Source organism: Porites lutea, chromosome 4 (genome assembly GCF_958299795.1).
Source record: "Porites lutea chromosome 4, jaPorLute2.1, whole genome shotgun sequence".
Taxonomy (NCBI): Eukaryota; Metazoa; Cnidaria; class Anthozoa; order Scleractinia; family Poritidae; genus Porites; species Porites lutea.
This window is the reverse complement of record NC_133204.1, coordinates 6,858,614-6,883,666: the sequence shown is the minus strand read 5'-3', so window position 1 is coordinate 6,883,666 and position 25,053 is coordinate 6,858,614. Positions and strand designations below refer to the sequence as shown.

Below are 25,053 nucleotides of genomic sequence, written 5' to 3'. Positions count from 1 at the left end.
AAGCAACACTTCTTACCGCCTGCAACTGCTTAAAGGTTTACCAAAATTAAATAATTTTTTTAAAAAAAAAATATGCAAGTTGTGATCCGATCCGATCCTCACAAGAAAATGAATGAATGTATGGAAAAGTATAGCTACCTAAGTACAAAACGTACAGCCCAAAAATAATGCACGTGCAGGAACTTCTTTTTGCATCCGCAAGCTGGCAACTTCGTGTGGCTTTTTGCAGGGCGCTTGCGCTTGAATCCAGCAAGACGCAAGAACTTCTTTTGCGGTTATAAATTTAACCACAAGAATTTCCTAAAATTATCTTGAGCAAAGGTAACCTTTTAAGCGAGGAAATGTTTACAATTTTGGTAAAAAAGCAGCGCTTGAAAAAAGAAGGAACGATCGTATTATGTTTTGCAAAAGAGCCGTGTAATTTGAGACCGCACGTGCAACTGTGTCAACTTAAAGCGCTCTCGCAAAAAAAACATGCTAAAGCAAAGTAAGGAATATTTTCACTAAAGGCTCTTTCAAATTAGCGCAATAAAGTAATAATAATTCCCATGTTTTCTTGTGGACAGAAATTCAACGCCTTTGGTTTGTTTTGCCGAGACTATGGTATTGTACTATGAAATGATCCAAATAATCAAAATGTTCGAAACTACAGATCGTTTTGTTAAAGAAACCCCTCACACGCTTTATCTAACTTTGGAAAAGCTGAACGATTGAAGTGTTCACTTTGCAGAGAAAACAGAAAGCTGTTCGCTTTCTCAGGCAACTTTTTACGTGTGTCCTTTCATGATTACCTTTTGCTGCCACAGAGTGAATTAGTGTCAACGCTACAAAACGGTGTTGTAACAAAATGGCGACAAACACTACAAACTTCTTTCAGGGTAACACTTCTAAAGAACTTCATGCGCCTTCTTGAGGCTTGCGGTAATTTTCTAGCTTCTTGCGGTGAAGATTTTTGACTTCTTTCGTTTCAAAGTTCTTGCGGGTAAACCACAAAGGGTCCGCAAAAATACGGCACTTTCACTTCTTGCGGTGGCTTGCACGTTCTTGCGGCGCAGCAACTTCTTACGCCCCTTTTTGCGCGTGCATAATTTTGGTTCTGTACTAGTACTGTATATGCAGTTTTCCTTTTTAGGGACATGCATTTTGGAAAGAGAAGATTAAAGACATAGTAAAATTATTGGAATCAAACGTTTTAATTGGTCGTCTAAAGATAACGACAGCAGATTTGTGTAAAACAGGTCTTAAAATATGGGAATAAAAAATTTCCCAGTGAGGGCGGGTCCATGTCCCTCACTCCACTGACCCCCCTCCCCCCCCCCTCTTAGAAAAGTATATATTTTTTGCCTTACCGTCCATGAATGGTCCCTTACCTGCTGAGTGAAAATTTAGGGAGAACACTGCATTTAATATACATACACAATATATTTTCTATTCTCTGCTTTCAAACTATTTCAGTTTCCCAGAATGATTAAGAACTTCATTGAAGTGTTTTGTTTATAGAAATCAGGACCAAGAAAGAAGTGTTCAGGTATGTCTAGGAATGAGTATTAATTTTGCAGAGGGATAGAATGATAGAATCAGGTTATCGTTTTGTCTTGCCTGTTTTATCATATGTATGCAACTGCAGACACCTTTCAAGTTAGTGTTGAGGCCTTGTCTGGGTGCATGTGTCCATATTCCGAATTTTAAGAATCCTTCATTTCACAAATTGAGGAGAGAACCATGTCCTTGATGGTGTTTTCACTTCTGAGTTTCCAGTAACTGGACAATTCTTATCTTCTTCAACATCAGTTGGAGGCCTGGTCGATTTAGTGGTTAACAAATTACTGCTTGAGATCGATCTTTTTGTCTGGGACCAAGCCTTCAATTGCCTCGCTTCCTTAGATACATGTAAACTAATAAGCTTTGCTCCGCATTTTTTGACAAACCTGAAAAGTTGTTGAGCATGCATTTTGTTGATTTTAAATTTCGTTAATTGCTATGGGAATCTTCAGCAACAAAGTGTTAGTCTTAAGAAATGGATCTGTCTGGTGGTCATGTCCGACTGCAAGTGGGATTTCATCAGACAATGTCTGATGACCGACTGTTATTACCACTCAGTTTCATCTGCCTTATGTTGCTGAAATTTATAGAGGTCCTTTTAGTGGGTGTACGTATGTCCTTAGTCTGAATTTCAAATATTATGGTTGTTTGGCATTTTGAGTAGGCCATGTTCCTGTTGGTATTTAACCCATCTTTATCTTCTTTGTCGCCATTTCATCTAGTCTTATGTCACTGTTTCAAGGCCATGTAGCTTGTTGAAATTTTACCCTAACAGGGCCTCTTTGTATAGGTAATAGCATGATTTGTAGTGATATTTGGCATAAATACCAAGAGTGATATTTTGAAATTGTTGTACGTAATTTCACGAGCCGTTAGGCGAGTGAAATTTGAGACAACTTTGAACTATCCGAAGTGGTATTTATGCCAAATATCACGTACAAATCATGCTATTATTTGTTTATACCACTACCAGCTAAAGTTTTGTAATTTTCACATGTAGGTATTTCAAATGAAAAACCACTGCTCTAAGCCAATCAAATTGCAGAAATTTCTCATTTAGTGGTATAAAAAGTGGAATTTTATAGTCTTTTCTTTCATTCTTGACGTTGTATTACAGTAGCTAATAAAGAAAGTGTATTTTCATTTTGACCCTACAGCTTGTAAAATTATTGTACATACAAAGTGTATAGAACAGCTATACAGGGTAAGTGTAAAGTTGTATTTGATAAATAATATGTCAAGTCCTTATTGGTGGCTTAGTCCTCTATGGATGGTGTAATTATCACATTAAATTTTGACCCTGCTCACTATAGAGCCTCCAGTAGCCTTAGTGGTGAGAGCATCGGATCTAGAACTAAGAATTTTTTTCTGAGTTATCTGGTGTTTGATATCTCCTTTTAAGTTTCTTGTTGATTTTGAGTGACATTGCAATACAGGATTTTACTTGCCAAGACATGAGATTTCTTCAGTTATCCTGTAAGCAAAATAATTTATTTTGCAATAAACTGGTCCTCATCTTGACTGGACATTTTACTGAATGAAAAAAATTGTTTAACATCAGTCTTGTTTCCTCTTTAACTTCCCTATCTACTATCTAGCTACTGATCCGTCTTCCTGTATTACCTGTCAGAGGAGTTGATCGATGCTCATGAAAAACTGTCAAAAAAAAATCAATATTATTATTAATAATGTTTTGAAAATGGTTTTGGACAATTTGGTACAAATTTTAGGATCTGCACAAGACTTTTTTGCAGTTGTTACTAGCTTGTACACCTCGGTTCAATCTTTGTTGTCAAGAATAACCTGAAATAAAATGATAGGGATGTGTATGACTTGTCGGTACATTTTGCATAGAGTTCTAAAGTGACGACGTCATAAAAATTAAAATTTTGAAATTATGGGATTTGTTTGGATATTTTGAAAGAACAACATCTGAAAGGCCTACTTGCCAAAAACTAGCATTGTGGGGCAAACTGTCTCAGAGATACCAGACCTGTTTTGCTCTGATGACTCCATGCAAATCCTTCTAAATTTGATGTGGTTCCTGATGTTATGAACTGAGTCAAATTTAGACAGATTTGTATGGAGTCATCAGAGAATAACTGGGCTAATATCTCAAAGACAGTTTGCCCTGAAATGCTAATATACATAGGCCTTTTGGATATTGTTCTTTCATAATACCCCCAAAAATCCTATAGTTTCACAAAGTAAATTTTTTATGACGTCAAACTTTAAGACTCTATAGGTATAAATATTATTGAGCTCTTTACAAGACGTTTTTGTTCTGAATGGTGTGTTTTTTGTGTTTTTCCATTTCAGATAAATTTCAAATGCAAACCAACATTTCGGGAAATTCACCCCAAGGGTACTCATGAGGTAAAAACTTGATGAACTTGTTGTGTTAATATACTGTACAGCATTTCCACCATAAGTTTAGGAGCTGTGTCACAGATTCAACCAAAATTCTATTAGTAGGAACTACAACCAAATTGAAATAATTACTCAAAACGTTAAAAGAGGGTATTAAAAACAGTCAGCTGATACAAAAGTAAGCATGGGTGGACAAACTTTAAATATATTAAAACGGATTGAAGTTGTAGCTTGTTGTTTGCAAAGTTTGATATGATGCTTGGGAAGTACAGTGTTTGGACAAGAAGCTGTGATTTTGTCATTTACAAGTAATTTCTTTGTTAAGGTTAAGTTTCATAGTGCATAAGGAAGTGTAATAAATGCATTTAAATGCAATTTAAAGGAGTTCACAACTAAGAGCGTCTTAAGTGCCAGAGGTCAGCGGTCTTTTGGCATGTGCATGCCCAGTAGCTCGCTACATCAATCATTTGATTCAGTGGTGCGTAGAGTTTTCCTTTGCGCTGTGTTGTTCATCCCACCTCTAGCTCTCCTTGCACTGCTGTGATAAATATTTTTATAACTGGTTAGTTTATTTTAATGGATACATGTACTATAAGCAGTTTTGTCTTAATCCTTGGCATTATTAAAAGCTGTTTTTACTCCAGGCATCATCAGTAAATGTAGAACACTAATTTCTCAATTTGATTGGTAAAGCTCCTACACTGTATACCTTTTTAGAGTAACGTGCGGCATCACTGGGTTCATAGGCGGAAACAGGAAGGCAAATGTCATCATTGTGGCAAGGTATTTTCAACCTGAGAACTTGTTAGTTACCATAAATAATGATAAATGACCAAATAGAGGTCCACTTCCATTTAATAAACGCCCACTCTATGCTTTTAAAATTGTATTAGACACCCCTCTCTAATAAATGCCTCCTGTCTAATAGATGCCCCTTGTGAAAATTTAAGTGCAAAATGTTAGAAAGTAGCTAAAAGGAGCAAAATCATTCTATTTATTCAGTATCTTGGTTAATTAACAAGGCTTTGCATATTTAATCTTGTTCAATGTCAATTTTATAGTAAGGATAGACTAACGATCACAACACAGTAACCCTGAGCGAGGATTCTGACATTGATGTTGGGATTTGAAAGAGTGATATGGGTCTCGTCAGTGACAAAATTGTTGAGACATACTCAAATAGGGTAACTTCAGAGAGCGTAAGAATCCATACCCCTCCCCTGTCCCCTCCATTCAAAGTTGGGGTGTTTTTTTTTTCTAAAGGTAGCTCCAACAGCGGCACAACATTGCGTGGAGGGGATGGGAGAGGAAAAGCTATATTTTCCTCTTTTGAAGTCAGGAAAACGTCAAAAAGCCCCTTTAGGGCAAAAGGTCTCAACTTATTTTGTTGCCGATTGTAGAAACATGTCCAGACGTATCAATGGATGGAGTGGATATTCCGCTTTTTAAAAAAGTCTCTTGATATTTTTGCTGAAGCATATTAGGATTGTTGAGCTTGTTACAATTAAGAGAATATATGCCTCTCTCTGTTAGATGCCTCCTATCTATTAAACACCCTCGCTTGGACCCTTAAATTCAAATAGATGCGCCAGTCATTTATTAGGTCATTTATGGTACTGTAAATCAGTTACAGTACTGTTCAAAAGTGGTGGTAGTGTATCAAGTGAGCAGTGGAGGTTTTCTTGGAATGTTGAATTTTTCTCAAAATGCACAAATGTTCAGTAGCTTAGGACGGTTTTTTATTCTGACGTGGAGCGGCTTTAAAAATATCCTCCTGAAATGTTGTATCTTTCTCCTGCTACTAGAATTCTTAATGAAAACCCTGAGTTTTTATTTCTCATGTAAAATATTCTATGATCTATACTTGTTCCTACTATAGACTGATAAATTTCCAGGCATTACAAAGGGTGCGTACTCAATGATAATGATGCAGAATGCTTTCTTTACAGTCATTGTACAAGCATTTCTTTAAACATATAATTATTGGTTAATCTTCTGTTCTTTAATCTTGATAAATTTACTTTTGTTTTCTTTCTGTGGCAACAGTCTTTTCAACATAAGCTGTCCTTTCAATCCAAGGTAAATCATTTTACTTGTATGTGAATTTTTAGTTCCTGGTGGTTTGTTAAGAATAGAAGTCATTTTCTTGACAAGATTGTGATGAAAACAGTGTCTGGGATTCATGTAGGTTTTTTTAGTTGTTAAAAAGTGACTATTTGCGTGTTGACAATAAACATTTTATAGTCGAACCTCTCCACAATGGCCACCTTGGGGACGGAAAAAAGTGGCCGTTATGGGGAGGTTGGGGTGTCATATGACAATTTTTTCAGGGAGTACAACTTGTTTATTGTGCTAAGTTTGTGCATCCCATAATGGTACATGTAATTATCCAATCACAAATAATGTACAGAGAGATGGCTGTTACTGGAGGTTTGACTGTAGTTTTCAAAGTATTGTGTAGTTGTCCTGTTTAGTTGTCTGTGCAATAGCTTCCCCCTCCATACGTCCAGGAAGGTCGTCTTGCTCAAGTAAAAGCGATTTGAATAAACAAAGATTGGACAAATTTTCCTACACTTGATGTTGAACAAGCATTCATACAAATTTGATATGTGGGGATAATTCCTGTTTATTTATTTTCACTGTTGGGTATCCTCTGTAAAAATCTTGTATGAAAGCAGCCTTTGATACTCCACTCAAACTGTTTTATGTACCATTTGTATTGTAGCAAATGATTATCTTTTTTCAAACAGGATATCATCGCAATCAGTTGTTCTTGGTGCAAAGCTGCAGTAAGTGACATTGTAATTAAATTTTTTTAGTGTTATCCAAAAAAAATTAACGTAGTGCTGAGTTTCTGTATGATAACTGGTCTTTTCTCAAGCATGGAGTTATTTTTAGAACCTTGACCCAGCGTAATGTAACATACTTGTACATTAAACTGAATGACAAGCTGATTTCTTTTCAGTACCACAACAGAGTAGAGTGTTTCAAGATGCAGAAGATAGATGAAATGTGTGATTTGGGAGCTCATGCCAATCTTATAGTTCCTCCATCATGGGTTGTCAAACTCCCCCCTAAAAGAGTAAGTCATTTTTCTATCATTTGTCTGTCTAATGAACTGTTCACCCCCCATTCCCACCCCCCAAATTTGCGCGTGAACATGTATATGTTACAGGTCAAACCTGATTTCAGTTTGAATTTTTTAAACCTAGGTTGATTCTCAGTTTCCTTTACCTCCTAGCCCTAATTATCCGTGAATTAGGGCCAGGAAAGTAAGGAAATTGAGAATCAACCTACAACAGGTTAAATGAAAATCAACCTGAAATCAAATTTGACCTGTAACTTATATTGTATACAAATGCCTCACTTTCAAGTTTTAGTTGTATGTTTCTTTTTGTAGTATCTTATAATGGTACAAAACAAATGTGCAATTCAAGTTACCAGTTGTCTTATTTCCTTTGATACATTGCTTTGACTGCATTTTTTTTGCTACACGATTCCCATCATGCACTTTTGAGTATCACATATTTCGAAAAAACAGTGAAATCTTCTGCGTTATCCATCTTGAGTTTATGTGCTATTTTTTTTATGTTTAAGGTAAGAGGTTCTTCTATGAAGAGAGGCAGCTTTAATAAAAAGAGATCTGTTAAGAGAAAATCTACAAAGGTTTGTGTTCTTATAATTAGTGAGGGCCGTTTGTTGTTTGCCTCACAATCATCACTTTGCCACTGATCACAGCAACATTACCGTATGATGATGTCTGAACTTTTGATATTCACTGATGCATTAATCAGTTCATATTACTTCGGTCAGTCACAGTACCGCTACGTACAATATTATTTTAATGTCTAGATAATTGTTATTTTTCAGATAAATTCAACTAAGCTTCTTATAAAAATAACAGTTATTCCTTAAACCATTTTTTTGTCATGTTTAATCCTGGCAATTTCTGTTGATGCTAACACTATCTCTTTGCTATTCATTTCTTCAAGTTTGTTTGAGTCAATTTTTGTTATGTTTTGTTGATGGTGAACGCTTATAACAGAAACAGAGCAGTAGTGAGAGTGACAGCGATGACTTCATCTTGCTTGATCTTGACTGGTACCATAACTGCAACAATCCTTGCTGTAATGTGAGGTTTTAAAGAAATTTAATCTAAAAACCATTAATAAGATCTTGTGATGATTTTGCTAATTAAAAATTTAACACTTTTTGCCATTGTTATTAAAAATGCTATGTGTTAAAGAGACTGCCGAGCAACTGTAACCATAAAAGAAATAAACTGTAATCTTAATTTTCAGTTTAAATGCATTGTATTGCCTGCGTTATAACACCAGACCCTTTGTTAATTTGAAACACTAACAGAATTTGCAATTGTCATGTTATTTCTTTAACTTCTCCATAATTGAAAAGCAAGCTTTGTCTTCTTCGTGTGTGAATAAAATAATTATTTTTTTAATCTTCTTGTTAGTTGAAAAACAATTTTCCCGTATTTTATGTGCAATCCCAATTTATTGGCATATTAATTATTAGTATTGTCCATATTTCCTAAGAGCCTTGTCTGAAATAAGTCCTAGGAGTGGTTTTGAACAGAAATCTTCTAAATTGATATTTAGTACTAATCGCTGCTGTGATAAAACTTATGTTGAACTCAGTCTAAGTTGTTGCAAGTGATTCAAGGAAGCTTATAACACCTATGAATAAGACAGTTCAAACTTAAGATTTTTTACTTATTTTTGACACTTTGAGCAGCTCTTTTACTGTTTAAAAGAAGCAACAATTTAGTGTGCTTTTTATTCTCTTTTTTTGCCCAGAGTTAAAAAGTACTTTATACAGTGGAACCCTGCTATAACGAAGACCTCTTGAAAACTAAAAGCTTCTGAAAGCCTGGCAGAATTACAGTAAAATATGTGGAAACGAACCCTGCCATAACAATTAGATTTTGACGCTCCCAACCCACAATTGACCCCGCTGTAGCATATAGTTGTTCCAGTTGCTTGCAGAGTCATTAGAAACAACATATTTGAGTAGAAATTACAGCTTGCTTTATTCTGGTTTTGAGAAATACGTGTACGTCTGTACTATTGTAGTGTTCAATTTATGCTTCAGCATGCTGACACATCTTCCTGTCTTGCAGTATTGAATTTTTGGTAATTATTATTTATTAAATTACCCCACTGTAACAAATATTTTTGCTGTTAACCAGATAATTTGATAACAAAGACCCCACTATAATGAACAGTTTTTTCGGTACCGTGGCACTTCATTATAGCTGAGTTCCACTGTTTAAGGTCATCATCACATTTTTGTTTTGAACTCCTTAATCAACATTTAAATTATTTAAATTTACCATTAATCTATAATTAGTTAAATCTTTACTTCATAACAGCCTTTACTTCTTATTTCTTACACATTTGATAAAAGAATAATAATAACCTCGTTGCTTCTTTTTTCTTCAGGAAAAAAAACCGTTTGTGGTAAGTTATGGCTTACTTTCATTTTCTAAAAACAGAAATCGGCTGCCTTGTTTCGTTAACCATGCGTTTTGAGTACTCTGTTGGTACACTGCACATAATTTCATGATTTTTGCAAGACAGTATTTTGCGGGGTTTTATTTTGACAACTTTTTTATTTGCAGCAAACAAATATGAAAATTAGAGGATGTGAGGATTTATATTCACGGGTCTTTAATTTCGGGAATTTTTGACGATCATGAAAAATGCGTAATTAAGGACCCACAAAAGTTTAATCCCATGTTTACTTAACTAGATCAAGCCTTCTGGATCTGCTCAACGCAAGCCTCTACTTGTGTTCATAAACCCAAGGAGTGGTGGAAATCAGGTTGGCTGTCATCTTTAATATTCCTTCTAATCATAACTATAACAAAATTGTCAAATCGAATTGGCTTTCAACCGTTCTGATTTCCATACTAATAGGACAGTGTAATAGGACAGTACAAGTCATGCCTTAGTAATTGGACAGTACTCAAGTACATGCCATCAAATGTGCGCACTTGAATAGGTTTTTTATTTTCACTTCTAGCAAAAAACGGAACATCCTGTGTTTGAATTGGTAACAGAACTTTGTTTTGTCCAATTCAGTTTGTAATCATGGTGTTTAACAAAAATCGGACTCCCCTATGCTGTTATGTAATTTTGTTAATCACTTCTATGATTACAGACGGAATTGGGCCCCACTTTGGTCCTATTGTTAAGTTTATTTTTTTCATTCCTAGTTCAAGTTATAGCACTGTGATTTGTCACTCTTATGATAAATTCTCTGGCTTGAAAATTACAGTAAAAATAGATATTGTATTATTTCTAATAAAATCGGCACAGATTATGGGGAGGTTTAGCCATTGTCATCACATACTACACAGCTTTTATTACATGTGTGGGAATTTAATAAATTATTATTTCTTACCACAGGGTGCAAAAATCATGCACAAGTTCCAGTGGCTGCTGAACCCCAGACAAGTTTTTGATCTATCCAAGGGGGGAGGAGGTCCCAAAATGGGGTAAGTATTCATCAAATCTCATTATTTTTTCTTTATTTCATTTATTTCACTTATTATGACTTGAATTGTGGGCCAGTTGTGACTGACATCAATTTTCTAATAACAACATTAGCAGATCATCAAGAGTAAAGTTTATGAGAATTACTAAATTAATTACCAAAGGGAGAACGCTTTGATCTTAAACCAAATTCTCCCAACTATTCTTCAAAGAAATGTATGGAGATCAGTCTGGAGAATTTGTATGTGGATCTTGGAGCTTAAAGGGTTAAGATTCTGATTCAGAGTTGAAACTTAGATTACATTGTCAGTCATATGCAATAAGCAGGTGGGGAACTGACCAGCTGGTTTTTTAAAAAAATTCTCAAATTCTGTTCATGTTTACATTTCCAGTCTGCATCTTTCAAATATGTTGTTCTTTTCGTTGCAGACTTGAATTGTACAGAAAGGTTCCAAATCTTAGAATACTGGCTTGTGGAGGAGATGGCACTGTGAGTTACTTTTTAAACCTTTTGTGTGGTCCACCTTGATGACTCATAAATAATGAGTTATTAAAGTTCCTGCACTTAAAGATTAATAGAGAAGTATTTTGTAGGTGGCGCACTTGCAAATTTTGAAGTGTAACTTATGTTGCCTTTTGTGTGTCTTGTCCAGGTTGGCTGGGTTTTGTCTGAACTCGACAAGCAAAAAATCACACCCCCACCCCCAATTGCAGTGCTTCCACTGGGAACAGGAAATGACTTGTCAAGAGTGCTCAACTGGGGAGGGGTGAGTATGCTGACTGGGCTTCATTGAGTAGTTGTGTTATGTGACAGTTGTGGAGGAGTGAGTATATCAAGAAGAAGACTGTAGTGTTTATCCCGGCCAGAACAGATGGACATAATAAGAGTGTGGTCTTACGGCAGGGTTCTACTGGAAGATGATAGTACAGTAATAGCTATAGCGAAAAGCTGACTTGCTATAAAATTATGTTTTGTTGTAGGGTTATACTGATGAACCATTGTCTAGAATTCTCACGCACATTGATCAAGGAAGTGTTGTACAACTAGACAGGTATGGTCTGATTTTAATTAGACCCTGACCACTAACCGTTTTGTTTGAAAATTCAGGCATTTACATGTATTTCAGCCTTGAATCTGTAATAAAATGATCAAAGTATAGTATTTTAATCCAATAAAGCCCAGCAAGCGAATGTTTCTGGATCAGTACAAGAATTTCTTTCATTTGATGAAGTAAGCAAAAGTGAAGGATGAGAATATGAAAACTTGCCTTTTCCATGCCCCTCGCTTGTTCTTGTGTTTGCATAATAATATTGCTTTTCACTCTACCTGTGAACTGGAGTATAAGTACAGTCATTGCCATTTGTTTCAATACGTTCTTACTTGTATAATCTTTGTTATTATATAAGAACATTTATGTTATGCTTATTTTGTACATGTAAACCAATCTTCAGCCACTGCTGATAGACTTTTATTTAGTCAGATGTACCTACTCGCACTGGTCCCAAAAGTTTGAAAAAGTCAATTTTTTTAGTTCTACTCGCTGCAGAGTACCATACTGAAAAAGTATACGTGTAGGTAATTTCATGAGCCATTAGGTTGATGCACTTTTCTTAGTGTTTTGGTTTTCTGAATTTGTGTATTGAGTTCTTGAATCTCTTCCTCTTGAAAATCTAGAAGTCTTTCCGCCATTGTTTTTGAACTTGCCTGGCCACCTTGTCTCGTGGTTTTGGTTAGCATGGAAACAGTAACTTTCGTGTGTAGGTATTTCAAATTAAGCTGAAATGCCACTGTTCTAAGGCAATTAAATTGCAGTAATTTCTCATGCAGTTGAATAAAGGCTATAATTAATTAAGATGACTGACTTTTCCAGATGGAATCTTGAAGCAATGGCAAACGAAGCAGGTGAAATTGACCCCAGTGACGAAGCAGTGGCAGACAAGGTACAAACATGATTGGTGATTCAGTGCAGAGTAATAATAGAGGACTAGAAAATCCGGCCATGGGAAGGGAGATCATTTACAATGTAGCAAAAATAATAGTCACTATTAGAAAACATATGGTACTATATGGGAGAGGCTTCATTTGGTCACATTAAGAGGATTTTCATCAGCACACTTGAAATTTTAGAGCCACCATAGCTGCATTGAGAAAAGTATTCATTTGCTATTGATCTACAGTTTTCTAATGAGCAAGCAGTGTTATCACAATTATTTTCTTGATCATTCTATGTCTTTGTGATTTGCAGCTTCCATTGAATGTAATGAACAACTATTTCAGCTTAGGATTTGATGCTGAAGTTTGTTTAGAATTCCATGAATCAAGAGGTGAGTATTGCAATATGTTTAAATTAAGTGTTTTTATATTTTATTTGAGCCTTTTAGCTAGTTTGTTTTTCATTATCTTTAATGTAGATTGTAATAAGGAATACAAGGCAAGGTAAAATTAAGATTAAGCCAGTGAAATTATTGTCGATCAGCATAAGCATTAACTAATCCTTCAAGTGAAGTATGCAGAATTAAAGTTACACCGCGTGATTGCGCAATAAAAGTTGAGTCAGAGCATTTAAAATTGCCAAAATAGGTGAGAAGCCTAAAGATCTGCCTCATATGTCACATTTCCAATGAAATCAGAAGTTCCTTTGCGTGTTTGTTTTGGCAGCAAGTATTAAACAAATTCAACAAGCTAAAGGATAGCAGATGCTTCTTGTCATTCTGATTGATCATTGGCGCAAAACTTTCTAGCTAAGGAATTTCCTAGTGAGAATAAATGCAAAAGGTTATTTTTACAGTTCACGCCTCTGGTGGGTGCAAGCCGAGAACAGTTTGGAGGACTTCCTTTCTGGTTCTTGCTAAAATCGTTTGTCTTACTGAGTGTCGATTTGTATCTGTTTTCATTTGCTTGCAACATGTGATTTGACTTGCTGTCTTGAAATTTTTAATGACCCTTTTTTCGTTATTTTTCTTTTTCCAGAGGCTAATCCAGAAAAATTCAAAAATAGATTTAAAAATTTTGTCTTTTATGGGAAGGTGAGTGTTGCTTGTTGCCATACATGTTTTCTTAGTTATGTCTGTGTGGTAGGTGAAGAAAGTTCATTTTCAAAACAAGCCCAATATTTTAGTCATGTTTAAAAGCATTGTGCGCGCTCTGAAGACTGAGTTTTTTTGTTTTAGGCTGGCAGTGCCACCTTCCTACAACGAAAGGCCCATAATTTTTTCAAATACACTACTCTACAGGTATTGGTCCTTCCTTTCTGTTCTTAGTGCCTTTCTGTCCATGTACTTGCGTCATTCCATCACCAGTGCTTTATATGGCAGCCAAAAGCAAATTCGTTAGGTGTCTTCATCTTGTCTTTCAGTGTGATGGAGTTGATCTTACCGAAAAACTTCAAGAAGCCAAGCCTTTATGTCTTTTATTTGTTAATATACCTTCGTAAGTACCTTTGTTTATTATGATTGCTTTTTCTTCAATGTCGGCTCTTCCTATCATTGCGAAGCAGGAACTAAGGTTCTTGATGGTATGATCATAACTTTTCCAGCCGTCTGATACTCTTGGGCCCGGTTCAGTCGCCGAACTTTTCGTGAGCCGAACCTAATACATTGAATTAGGTTCATGAAAAGTTCGACGTCGGAATCAGTTAGGAACGCCTATTTCAATGGGCCATTTCCGAGTTCCCCCAGGCCTGTATATCAAAGTGAGGTTAAGTGCTCAGCCTTTGATATGGAAATGATTTTTCATTCTCATCCAAATATAGCTCATTTTCACAAGAAAGGTTGTGTACTTGGCCTCATTTTGAAAGTGAGCCTTTTTTTAAACTCGGAAATGCCCTAGTTGGAACAGCTCAGCCGTTCTTCCCCCCTAGCCAGGCCGGGAATTTTGCCTTTGGAGCGACTTTGGAACGGTTTTGATTCAGACGACAAACTCGTCATGTGCCTTACCTAATGTATAAATTATTATAACGTATTTTGCAAGCAGTTTGACCGAAATAGCATTTTTATCCTTTTGACTTTAGTTCGACTGGAATTAAGATCGATGTCTGAATCAGTTCAGCCGGTGTAAATAATTTGGGTCGGCTTTAATTCGAATTAGGTTCGGCTCATGAAAAAAGATCGGCGTCTGAACCCGGCCTTACCAGTATAGTTTGGCTTTATTTTTTATTATTCGTTTTTCTAGGTATAGTGCTGGAACGTCTCCATGGGGCCATCCTGGGAGAGAAAGTGTAAGTTTGTATCCACTAACCTATGGACTGTGACCCAAGTAAAAAGAAAACCAATTGAATTAAATCTTGTAAGTGAGATTAGTATTATTGACTTTTGGTTGCAATTTGGTTTCAGGATTTTCAGCCTCAAAGGTTTGATGATGGTCTTCTGGAGGTGATAGGTCTCAACACCGGTAGTCTGGTAGGTAAACTATATTACTTGCCCGCCTGCTGGGAACTCGGTTAGAGCAACCCAGATCTGGCAAGCGGGCCTGTCTGCCTTCATATGGGAAATATTGCACGGGTATTAAAGGCTAATTATGTATAGGAATTGTGTCGTAACTTGGTTACAGCAATATCACTTTGTTGATAGTATTTTGATTAATAAGGCAAAGAGTTAGAACGTAGTTGTTTGTCGTGCGTTTTTGACTGTCGTGTTGTTGTTTGCAGGCTACAACACGTGTAGGAGGACACGGTGAGAGAATAGCACAGTGTAAAGAGGCTGTTCTCGTCACTCGCAAGGCCCTACCCATGCAAGTGGATGGAGGTACGCATGCATATCCATTTAAGCGAAATCTGGGAATGTGAAAGATTGAAAGTAATATAGTTGTTCGAGGGGGCTATTAACGCAGCTGCCTGTACTAATGGTATTGTGTTAGTTGCTTGTCATTTCCTTATGGATGTTTTTTTACAGTATACAAAGTAAGATCTTAGAGCAACTTAGAATTTATTCTGCTATAATCGTTTAGTTCTTCCTTCTTTTATGTTTACTAGAGGTTTAATTAAATTCTTGAAAAAGTGAAGATAGCGTTTTGTTGTAGAGCGGTTTTCACTTGACTGTCGAAATTGGGATTGGTTTTGGTTTTGGTTTTGGTTTTACTACGCCCTTTGGTTGGCTAGTGTATTTACTTTGGTTTTGGTTTTACGACAGTCAAGTGAAAACCGCTCTAATAAGATGATACACTAAATAACACTACCATAAAAAGTGCAGCTCAGTTACTTTCATTAATATAAGCGATACATCCACAGGCTAAAACTTTGGACAAGAAAAAAATCCCCGTTTTCTCAACGTACGTTTGTTATGTATATCTTTGGGGCGGGGGGTGGGGATGAGTTTAAAATTTTCCTTAGAATACTAATTTGAGACAACTCATCACCAAATGCAAAGTGTCTCTCTCTTTTGTGAAAATTTATCTTGTTTTTTTACTTGTTTCAGAACCTTGCAGAATGACTCCGTGCATAATACGGATTTCTCGAAGAAACCAGGCGAACATGATACAAAAAGTAAAGGTCAGTAAGCCTCTCTGTTCAGATTCAACTATAGGTCAACTTTGTATGAATGAACAGATACCTGGCTTGGCTACGGACGCAAGCAAAACTAGTTACGAGAGAATGGCTGGACAACCGACAACTTTAACTAACAATAAATTACTGTTTAACTCTGTCAACAGACGGTTCAAAACGCACCAATGACATTACGAGTCTTCATAGCCAATAACATCATGGCTTAACTGACAGACTACCAATAACATCGCGACTTAACTGAACAATCAGGTCAATAACCTTTAATACCATCAACTGACGTGATACAACTCATTTTGAATCTGAAGATGACTATGGCACAGGTTGTCGAAACGTCAGTCACTGTCAACAACAGTCAGGACTACGTTCACCTGCAAGATCATGCTCAACGTACCTAAGTCAATAATTATAGGTACTATGCTTGGCTGAAGCAGTGAACCTATCCTCGTACGAGTGCGTCTAAGTTTGTATTCCTATGCAGACTCTTGCGTTTAATGTTTTTCGCACAAGAAAAGGTTTTTTCCCAGCTTTTTCATTGTGGGCCTGCTTACGAAACAATCCGCTGACGATTGTTCTCGTGTGGACGCAGATGTTTGTGTGTTTGCAAACTAATCCGGACTCGTTTGAACACGGCCTGACGCTGTCAAATTTTGAGTTGAGCTTACGAAAGGGCCGTTTTGATCGACGCACGTCAACCGCATGTGACCTTTTTGCATTCTTGGCAGTGGGTTTGCCCAAATTTTCGGGCATATTATCTCCATAGGGGTAAAGACACCTAGTAATGCAAATTTGGTAGCGTCGAGGTATGTGACTTTATTAACCAATCTTGCAGTAACAGTATTTTCTTTATTCATTAGACAAGAACGATAGGAACCAACTCAAGCATGGGGTAAGAGTACTAAAATTATTTGCCGTAGGGATTAGGCCGTTTCGGAGGTCCAAAAACCCTCGTTTTCAGTGCGAGACTAAGGGCGCTTTGCATTTATCAGAACTAGCAAGCCGGACCAAGGTATATACAATCTGTGTTGAACTTGATAGCGGACGTCCTCGTGGACATCCATAATATGGTCAATTGACAGATGTCAAAAAGGGTATTTGCTGACCAGCGTCACCTGACTGTATCGCGGACTCAAGTGGCTTTACCAGTCATTTTGACAATAAAATAGGCTTTTATGAAGAGTTTTAGCTGAAAAACCATCTCTTCGTGCATACTATTTAGGATTTGCGTGATCTGGCTGGATAGTTTTGATTGAAAGCGAAATTCTCGTTACGACGGAAATAGCCTGGCTGCTCAGCTCAGACAAATGGGTTATTCTTTCATGTTACGCTTACGCCAAATAGACCTACTGTTTCATATAATAGTAATAGAATGTCCATACTCATGTATACCCTGTATACCCTGTATACCCATGTATACCCTGTATACCCAGTATACCTTATATACCCTGTATGCCCATGTATACCCAGTATACTTTGTATACCCTGTATACCCATGTATACCCTTTATACCCTGTGTATACAGGGTATACAAGGTATACGATAAACAGTCTATTACTATTACATGAAGGATATATCTATTTGGCGTAAGCGTAGCAGGAAAGAATAACCGACAAATGGAAAGCGCCCTAAGTGCAAAAAACCTTTTTTGTGATGTCCGCTTTTATTTAAATGATAGAGCGGTTTTCATTTGAGTGTCGAAAAGTAATTGGTTTTGCACTTTCTACACGATGCGATTGGCTTAAAAGATTCGCGCCACCTTTTCATCCAATCAGAAGTAAAACCAAAGCCAATTGTGACGCGCTCGCACGATTTTCCCGCGCTTTGCGTCAGCCACATGTAATTACTTCGAGTTTTGATTGGTTCAATGTATTGTCTGTGTCCTATGTGATTGGCCAGAGTAATTACTTTGGTTTTGGTTTTACGACACTCAAACGAAAACCACTCTAATACATTGTTAGATGTTTAGCAATGTATACAGGGTTTCCAGCAGTAACCGGAAATGGGTCGCTTTATCCACTTTAGTCTGCCTTTAGAATCTCGACGAATCTCGTGTACTGAATCATAATTTATTTGTCATGCGTGTTTTATGTTGGCGCTGATGAATTCATCGAGTTAAACTGTTATTCGTTATTTTCAATTTTTCCAGGCCTGTTGCATGTCCTGAGCCAGTCAAGATACAGATCTACAGTGTAGGATTTAAGGAATACGAAAGACACTGTTATGAATTATCAGAGATGCGAGAGACAGGTGAGGATGCGTGAATCATCTGTTTTCTGGGAGTATTCGCAATTTCTGTATGAATAGACCTCTTTCATAATGACGGCCTATTAATGTATTCTATTATTAGTATGATAATAAGCCTTTCTGACCTCGTTGGCATGTGCAAAATACAAAAGAATTCTTACTTTCAAAGAAGGTCAGAAAGGCTGATTATCATACATATAATTAATTTCCATCCTTTGCGTTTGTATAAAAGAATATATTAATAAGCCGCTAGTATGAAAGAGGTTTATGATATATTGTATTCAGGTGTTTGGCATCGTGCGCTGTTGAGTTTACGGACGAACACTGCGGCTCATACTCGGGTGTGAAAACCCGTGTACCTCACGAGTGACGTAGAACAATTAATACAAGAAGCCAGTGAGAAGTCAACTCAATAGAGCCAAGGAAAATAATAGCTAGAAAACAAAGAAAAACTTCACAAGTTTTTACATCAAGTATGACCCAACACTGTGGGGACCGGCACTTAAGTGTCTTGTCCCCGTCAAAAAAGTGACTGAGGTACGGCAGGGCCTACGCCAGGTGTCCAATTCAAGGAGATGACGGTCTCATAGAGGTGTCCATTGAGAGGACTTGACTGTATCTATTGAATTGAATGCGGGGCAATCTCATTAGCAGATGTTTAGGAAACAGTGGATTTAAACATCCTTACTATACTACTAATATGAACATTACGATTTTGATATGAAGTCATCCCACGCGCTCAGGGCCTGTCTTCACTCGGTGCGAATGTATCACTTGATTTATGTTAGTAGGTAGCCTGAGCCTGATTGTAAGCTGTACGCTGGGAATGAGGGTAACGAGGCTAAACAGTTGTGTTTCGTTTCTCACTTGCAACTTTTCTGGTAGACAAAGGGGTAATGCTTGCTACCCGCATTAAACATCATACAGTCGAAGGGAGTCTAATTGCCGAGTAGTGCCATGGCAAACAGCAGCTCTTCTGCAACCTACTGTGCTGCAATGTTCCACAACAAGCTGCAACTTATTAATACTTCGGTAGTAAAGTCGATAGCACTTTTTTGTCATTGAGGGTGTAGTACTGTACCATTCATTTTTTGAGCAAATTAAAATGCTCTGTTTTCATTTTTTTGTAGCCAGACTCATGGCAACGACAACAATAGAACCCGACAGTGACTTGGAGCAGATGAGGGCTTGGATCGAGCGGTTTAAAGAGGATGAAGAGGAGGAGGTACGCTTAAGTTCGTTGGTACTGTCGGGGGGAGGTATATTAGGGCACGTAGTCCCTGCCTTGGTGGTCTATCTCTCGTGGGGGAAGAACTGTTGTGGGGCCACAGTATTTGGCACCACGCGCTGTTACGATGACCGTACCAAGAATTGGTGAACCTATGAAGTAAAAGCATTCGTCAACGGGGTCAACATTTGTGACGATAGTCGAATATATCAGTGTTTGTCAGTGTTCCATTTCGTTCTCGTATTGATGGCGATGCAACATTCCTCCAAATTGAAGACGCCTTGGAGTTACTGCAGAAGTATTCTTTCGCCATATTAGATTTTTCTCGACCATCGCAAGAAAAAAAGAGGGGAATATAACGAGTCTTTCAAAGTCCCAGCTACTTTTAATTGTCTTTGCATGGATGATTTTCTACTGTGTGACAATCCTACCACACTACTGAAAGTCCTTTATTTTGCCAAGATCGTCGAGATCAAGTGCTTTCTGTAATGGGAGGTCGTCTTGATTTCATATGTACCGAGAGGGCGTGCGTCGGGGTTTATAGTGGTGGGGGCCCGGGAGAGAGGCGCTTCTTCCCCACCCGACGCCCGGGTTGTTAGAAAGATTGATACTCCTGAAACCAAGACGGCCGCACGTTTCAGTAAGCGATTGATCTCAACGATCTTAAGGTGATGTTACACGGGACGATTCGCAACGACGATTTTTAGCGCAACACAGCGTTGCAATGTTGGAACAATGTTGTAACTACTCGAAACAATGTCGCAACAATGTTGCAACGCTGTGTTGCGCTAAAAATCTTCGTTGCGAACCGTCTCGTGTAACATCACCTTTATGGAAAACAGAGGGCTGTGAACAAACTGTGATTCCACTGACTTGCCAGTAAACTCTGTATTCTTTCTGGACAAGAGGTGCCAAAGACATCTGCTTTAACGCGGCTGCGAGCCTTGAGGTAACTGTTGTTTTGTTTTTACATCCACTTAGAAATCCCCTTTGTCAGATGAGTGGTGCTTTTTAGACAGTGAGTATTACTTACGTTGTTTGTTGATTTTCGTGGATTGTCGCACAGGAAGCTGTGTACACTAGTTTACCATTGTGTCTTGGAACAAAAATGTTTATATTCTGTTTGGCCTGAAAACAAATCTCTTCTAATGCAATGGAAAGTTTACTCGTTCCTCTGCTACAACCTTGCATATCTTTGCCTCAAGTCTATGTATTTCCTCATTTCCTGTGATTTGTATACTTTTGGTGACATTGCGCACCCTTTTGATGCTGGTATTTAGTTAATGCTTTTCAGTTTCATATTTGTCACTTAAAAAGACATAACTTTATCGACCAGTAGATGCAGTTTGGTGGATTATGTGGTGAACCTGATTTTTTTCTTTTTTTCTCTGAAGCTACATATCCTGACAGAGTTTATCGTGTCGATGTAGCCCAGGTACCAAACGTTTTCTGTATCGTTACCTTCGTTTCTTTCAACACTCTGACTTTTGACTTCATTTTTCTTTAACCTCTTCATTTCTTTATTGTTTTCTTCAGGAGAAAATCTACAATGTAGTGGATATTCTAGAGGATGGAATATTTATTGTCGACTTAAAGGATGATTCGTTAAAGTAAGAAACTCCCTCGACTCGCATTACAAAAGCCAGAGTATGAAAGTGACGTATTTAACATGCATTAATACATTTTTTTTTCAAATATCTTCCGTTTCTTTTTTCTTGTCATAAAGCTTAGTTGCAAGCATTATCCCTTGTTAAAGGAGCACTTATTTGTTACATCAAAAATATTTTATGATACTTAGGTATTATCTTATGACATTTTGCCGGGTATTTTTGCTCCCAACTGTACTGCCTTTCTCTGTTAACTGCTTTGATTTTTTATCTATTTTTTTATATTTTATTACGGATGACAAGAGGAGCCCGAAATTCTAATCTCCAGCTGGACCCAGTTGTTCGAAGGCCGATTAGCGCTAACCCGAGGTTCAGTTTTAACCCGGGTTTCATTTTCTTTCGTTCAAAAGCAGTTTCTAGAGTAATTTCGCTATTCTATTCAGAGTATCCGATCATCAAATTATAAGCAATTAACGCCTGCGTCGCGAGTGGAGGTTGGGTGCCCATGGGCCAGGGGGCTGCAACCGCAATACACCCCAAGGCAGAAGAACACCCACAGGCCTACAAACCCGCAACCCAGCCACGAGCCCCCCCGCGCCAAGCCGAAGGGACCTCCGGGTAGGAAACCCGGAGCAAGGGGGCTCGGGGCTGCAGAGCCCCAGGCCCCGAGGGCCCAAACCTGAGGCACCCACCCCCACGGCAGCCCCAAAGGTAGTAGAGATACCTGCTATGTAGCCAGCTGTCTGGATACGTGGACGATGGAGCTAACTGGAGTGCGAATATAAATCTGGTAGGCATCACTAGACCACCGGCCTAGGGTCTTGATCAGATGATCCGGAACTCCCCGAGCAGCAGCTGTAGTTGCTGCCCCAATACGGAAGCTATGGCCTGAATAGGAGCCAGTATAGCCAGCTGAGTGCAAGATAGACTGAACTGTAGATGACAACTGTTGCCGAGTAAGAGGGCGACCGTCACTAAAAGTAAAGAGAGGACCCTCAGAAGAGCCACGCAGAGCCAAGAAGTTGCCCAAGGCACGGATGGGACACACCGGGCCCTCACCACGCCCCACATATATATCACAGCCCATGCGAAACGGATCAGTCTTAGAGCACTTGATATGAACTTTAAAACAGGTAGGATTCACCAGGGAATCAGCTTGCAGGTCAGCAACAGTCATATGGATACTAGGCTGAAAAGCGGAATTCACCGTGAACTCCCCAGCTCGTAAGAAACCGAAGAAACCCAAACAGCATGCCGCCCACAGCATCACATGGTCTCTCGTGGAGAAGTCCAGACGATGTTGAATCGCCCGCAGATGATCCAGGGTGATAGGCAGGCGCCGGGGTGATACTGGACCTTGAACCCGCTTAATTCCCCTGAGCAAACGCTGCAAGCGAAGGCAGTTGACGAAAGGGTCCGACAAGCCATGGTCAATGTGTAGGGAACGTACTGCTGACAGGTATACTTTTATAGAGGCGTGGGTCAAGGTGTCGGCCAAGAGTGAAGCAAAGCGCATGAGAGTCTCCTCATCGGCAGGAGCGAAGGAGCCATCGCTGTTAAGGCGACCATCCCGGCGGCAAAAGTCAATATAGCGACGTTGAGCAGAGAGATAAACACGCCGAGTGGAGGGCGCGAGTCCCTGGGAGAGCAGAAACTGACACCTCTGGGTCAACACGTCTGGAGTGCAGCCAGCAGTGACTCGGGAATCACACAAGGAGTCAGGTCGGCTTGAGGTGCCAGGCGACGAAAACGCTGAAATTGAAAGCGTGAGAGGGAGTCAGCTACTGGATTGGCCAAGCCGCGAACTGACGACGCAGTAAACATAAATGAGTGGCGTATAGCCAGCAAGGATAGATGACGCAGCAACCCCATCAAGTGGTGGTCCCGTGAAGTGCCAGACTTAAGTACAGCCACCACAGACTCATTGTCGCACAGGAACTCGACCCGCCGAGAGACCCACTGAGAACCCCATAAGGCAGCGGCTACAACGATGGGGAAGAGCTCCTTGTACGCGATCGATAACGACCGTTGCTGCATAGACCAAGTGCCGCAAAACCACTTGATGTTAAAAATAGCCCCATAGCCCAGCGAGCCTGCAGCATCCGACGAGACTTGGAAGTCCGGGACGGGCGCCCACGTGGGCATGCAAAAGAAACTGAGGCCATCCCAGGTTTGAAAAAGCTCCCGCCACCAGGTAAGGTCCCGACGGAATTCTTGGTTTAGCCTGATGGGGTGATCGTCCAGGCGGAAGGCTCAAAGCAAGTCAATCATCCGACGAAGAAAAGTCCTCCCTTGTGGGGCAACCTTGCAGGCATGATGGAGGTGGCCAATCAAGGATTCCAACTCCCGCCTCTTACAAAAACGCTTGGTGGACCACTCTTCAAGTAAGGTAACAATCCGGTCTCTTTTCTCAGTGGGCAGGCGAGCCTGAAGCCTATCGGAGTCGAGTTCAATCCCGAGGATAGTTAAGCAAGTTGTTGGTCCCTCTACCTTGTCAGGATGAAGGGGGAGGCCAAGCCTCTCGCAAAGGCGAACACAGGTAAGTAAATAGAAGTGGCAGAGTGGGGATGACGGTGGACCAAGGATAAAAAAGTCATCCAGGTAGTGGCGTAGGAAGTCCACACCATAATTATGAACCAAGATCCATTCAACCTGGTCCGCAATAGAAGTGAAAATAAATGGCGCTGAACGCAACCCAAACGGGAGAACCAGATCGACAAAGTACTTCCCACGCCATTGCATCCCCAGCAAGGGGCGATCGTCGGGATGGATAGCCACATTCCGGTATGCACTGGCCACATCAAACTTAGCCATTAGTGTTCCGCCACCCCGCGCCATGATGCCCTCAATAACTGCATCGACTGAAACATACTGCACTGTGAAGGGAGGCTTGGGAATGCCATCGTTCACGCTGTGCCCAACAGGAGAGGAGAGGTCAAGGATGAGACGCCATTTGCCTGGTTGATTGTTCTTGGGAATGACCCCAAATCGGCTGATATGTAGAGAAGGAAAAGGAGGGGCTGAAAAGGGGCCAGCCACCCTGCCAGAGGAAACTTCGGTCTGCAAGTAGGAGTCGATCACAAATGGGTGCTCGAAGGAGGAACGCATGTTCGAAGAAGCGGACTTAAGATTGATCATGGACGACTCAAAGCCAATGCGAAAACCCTCACGTAATCCGGACAACACATAGGCCACTGCTGCCCGGTCAGGATGATGCTGCAGCTCTGTCTGAAATTGATCCAGCCGTAGTGGAGAGACCTGGGAGGCTGGGGCTAATGGCGAGAAACAATGAACAGAAACTGCAACGCTGGGTATACTAACTGGAACTGTAACAGAACAAGATGACTTGACCGAGGAACGCAGATCACGCTGCCCCACTGAAAACGCAACAAAACTATTTACACTATGTACACAAGCCTCACCGGGCGTAACCGCCCATTCAGTACCGTCCCCCTCTCCCCCCGGGTTGGGGAGATCGGGATCGTGCGCCAGAGGAGTTGGGAAATGGACAATTGATCTGGGAGTGTTCACCCTCACAGTTACTGCAGCGGTGTCGATATTTGCACCTACCAAAGGGCCAGCGGCACTGCCCATCGTTCCATGAATGGCAAAACGGAAGGACCAGGCTGGTGTCGCGGGAGGCGGCAGGAAGTGGAGCTGATGCCGTGGAAGAAGACGGCCGCGGTGGCGAGGGTGAGGCCACGGCTGGAGACCTTAAGTGAAAGTTGTATAGGTCTAAGTTCATCCTTGACCAGTCACTGAGGCCAGAGGCAGCCGCATCCTTTCTGAACGCCAGGTCATACTCTAACCAGGCTGCACTAGAAAAATAACGAGCCGTTTGAATGATAAGCAGCTTATACTTGGAGAGATCGGGCCAACGATGAGGGTGAGCCGTTCACAGCACCATCTGAAAAATAGTAAAGGCTTCCGTCCAAGTCAAAATGTCTTTTATTTCCACTTGCCTGCGTTTTGACGAGGACACCACGAGCTTACCATCGAGGAACGTTTGCGGCTCCTGCTCCACGGCGCGGAGGTTCACGGACAACAAA

General features: G+C 39.7%; 1 protein-coding gene across 3 annotated transcripts in view; it reads left to right on the top strand.

Moving 5' to 3' along the window:
* The window catches only part of LOC140935518 (diacylglycerol kinase zeta-like), a 38,475-nt gene that overhangs the window by 5,890 nt on the left and 7,532 nt on the right, over positions 1 to 25,053 (top strand). For 2 of the 3 annotated variants that reach the window (XM_073385072.1, XM_073385074.1), the window contains 29 exons: positions 1,501 to 1,528; positions 2,700 to 2,746; positions 3,862 to 3,918; positions 4,630 to 4,695; positions 5,959 to 5,991; positions 6,663 to 6,701; positions 6,878 to 6,994; positions 7,510 to 7,578; positions 9,372 to 9,389; positions 9,682 to 9,753; positions 10,341 to 10,429; positions 10,857 to 10,917; positions 11,081 to 11,194; positions 11,409 to 11,479; positions 12,299 to 12,368; positions 12,674 to 12,752; positions 13,399 to 13,454; positions 13,599 to 13,661; positions 13,784 to 13,857; positions 14,599 to 14,644; positions 14,760 to 14,825; positions 15,074 to 15,170; positions 15,840 to 15,913; positions 16,783 to 16,814; positions 18,072 to 18,172; positions 19,300 to 19,394; positions 20,379 to 20,415; positions 20,792 to 20,832; positions 20,934 to 21,007. In XM_073385072.1, the coding sequence (XP_073241173.1) occupies positions 1,501 to 1,528; positions 2,700 to 2,746; positions 3,862 to 3,918; positions 4,630 to 4,695; positions 5,959 to 5,991; positions 6,663 to 6,701; positions 6,878 to 6,994; positions 7,510 to 7,578; positions 9,372 to 9,389; positions 9,682 to 9,753; positions 10,341 to 10,429; positions 10,857 to 10,917; positions 11,081 to 11,194; positions 11,409 to 11,479; positions 12,299 to 12,368; positions 12,674 to 12,752; positions 13,399 to 13,454; positions 13,599 to 13,661; positions 13,784 to 13,857; positions 14,599 to 14,644; positions 14,760 to 14,825; positions 15,074 to 15,170; positions 15,840 to 15,913; positions 16,783 to 16,814; positions 18,072 to 18,172; positions 19,300 to 19,394; positions 20,379 to 20,415; positions 20,792 to 20,832; positions 20,934 to 21,007 (1,886 nt within the window). The remainder of the gene's footprint in view (positions 1 to 1,500; positions 1,529 to 2,699; positions 2,747 to 3,861; positions 3,919 to 4,629; positions 4,696 to 5,958; positions 5,992 to 6,662; positions 6,702 to 6,877; positions 6,995 to 7,509; positions 7,579 to 9,371; positions 9,390 to 9,681; positions 9,754 to 10,340; positions 10,430 to 10,856; positions 10,918 to 11,080; positions 11,195 to 11,408; positions 11,480 to 12,298; positions 12,369 to 12,673; positions 12,753 to 13,398; positions 13,455 to 13,598; positions 13,662 to 13,783; positions 13,858 to 14,598; positions 14,645 to 14,759; positions 14,826 to 15,073; positions 15,171 to 15,839; positions 15,914 to 16,782; positions 16,815 to 18,071; positions 18,173 to 19,299; positions 19,395 to 20,378; positions 20,416 to 20,791; positions 20,833 to 20,933; positions 21,008 to 25,053) is intronic. The other variant, XM_073385073.1, reaches the window with a different exon arrangement.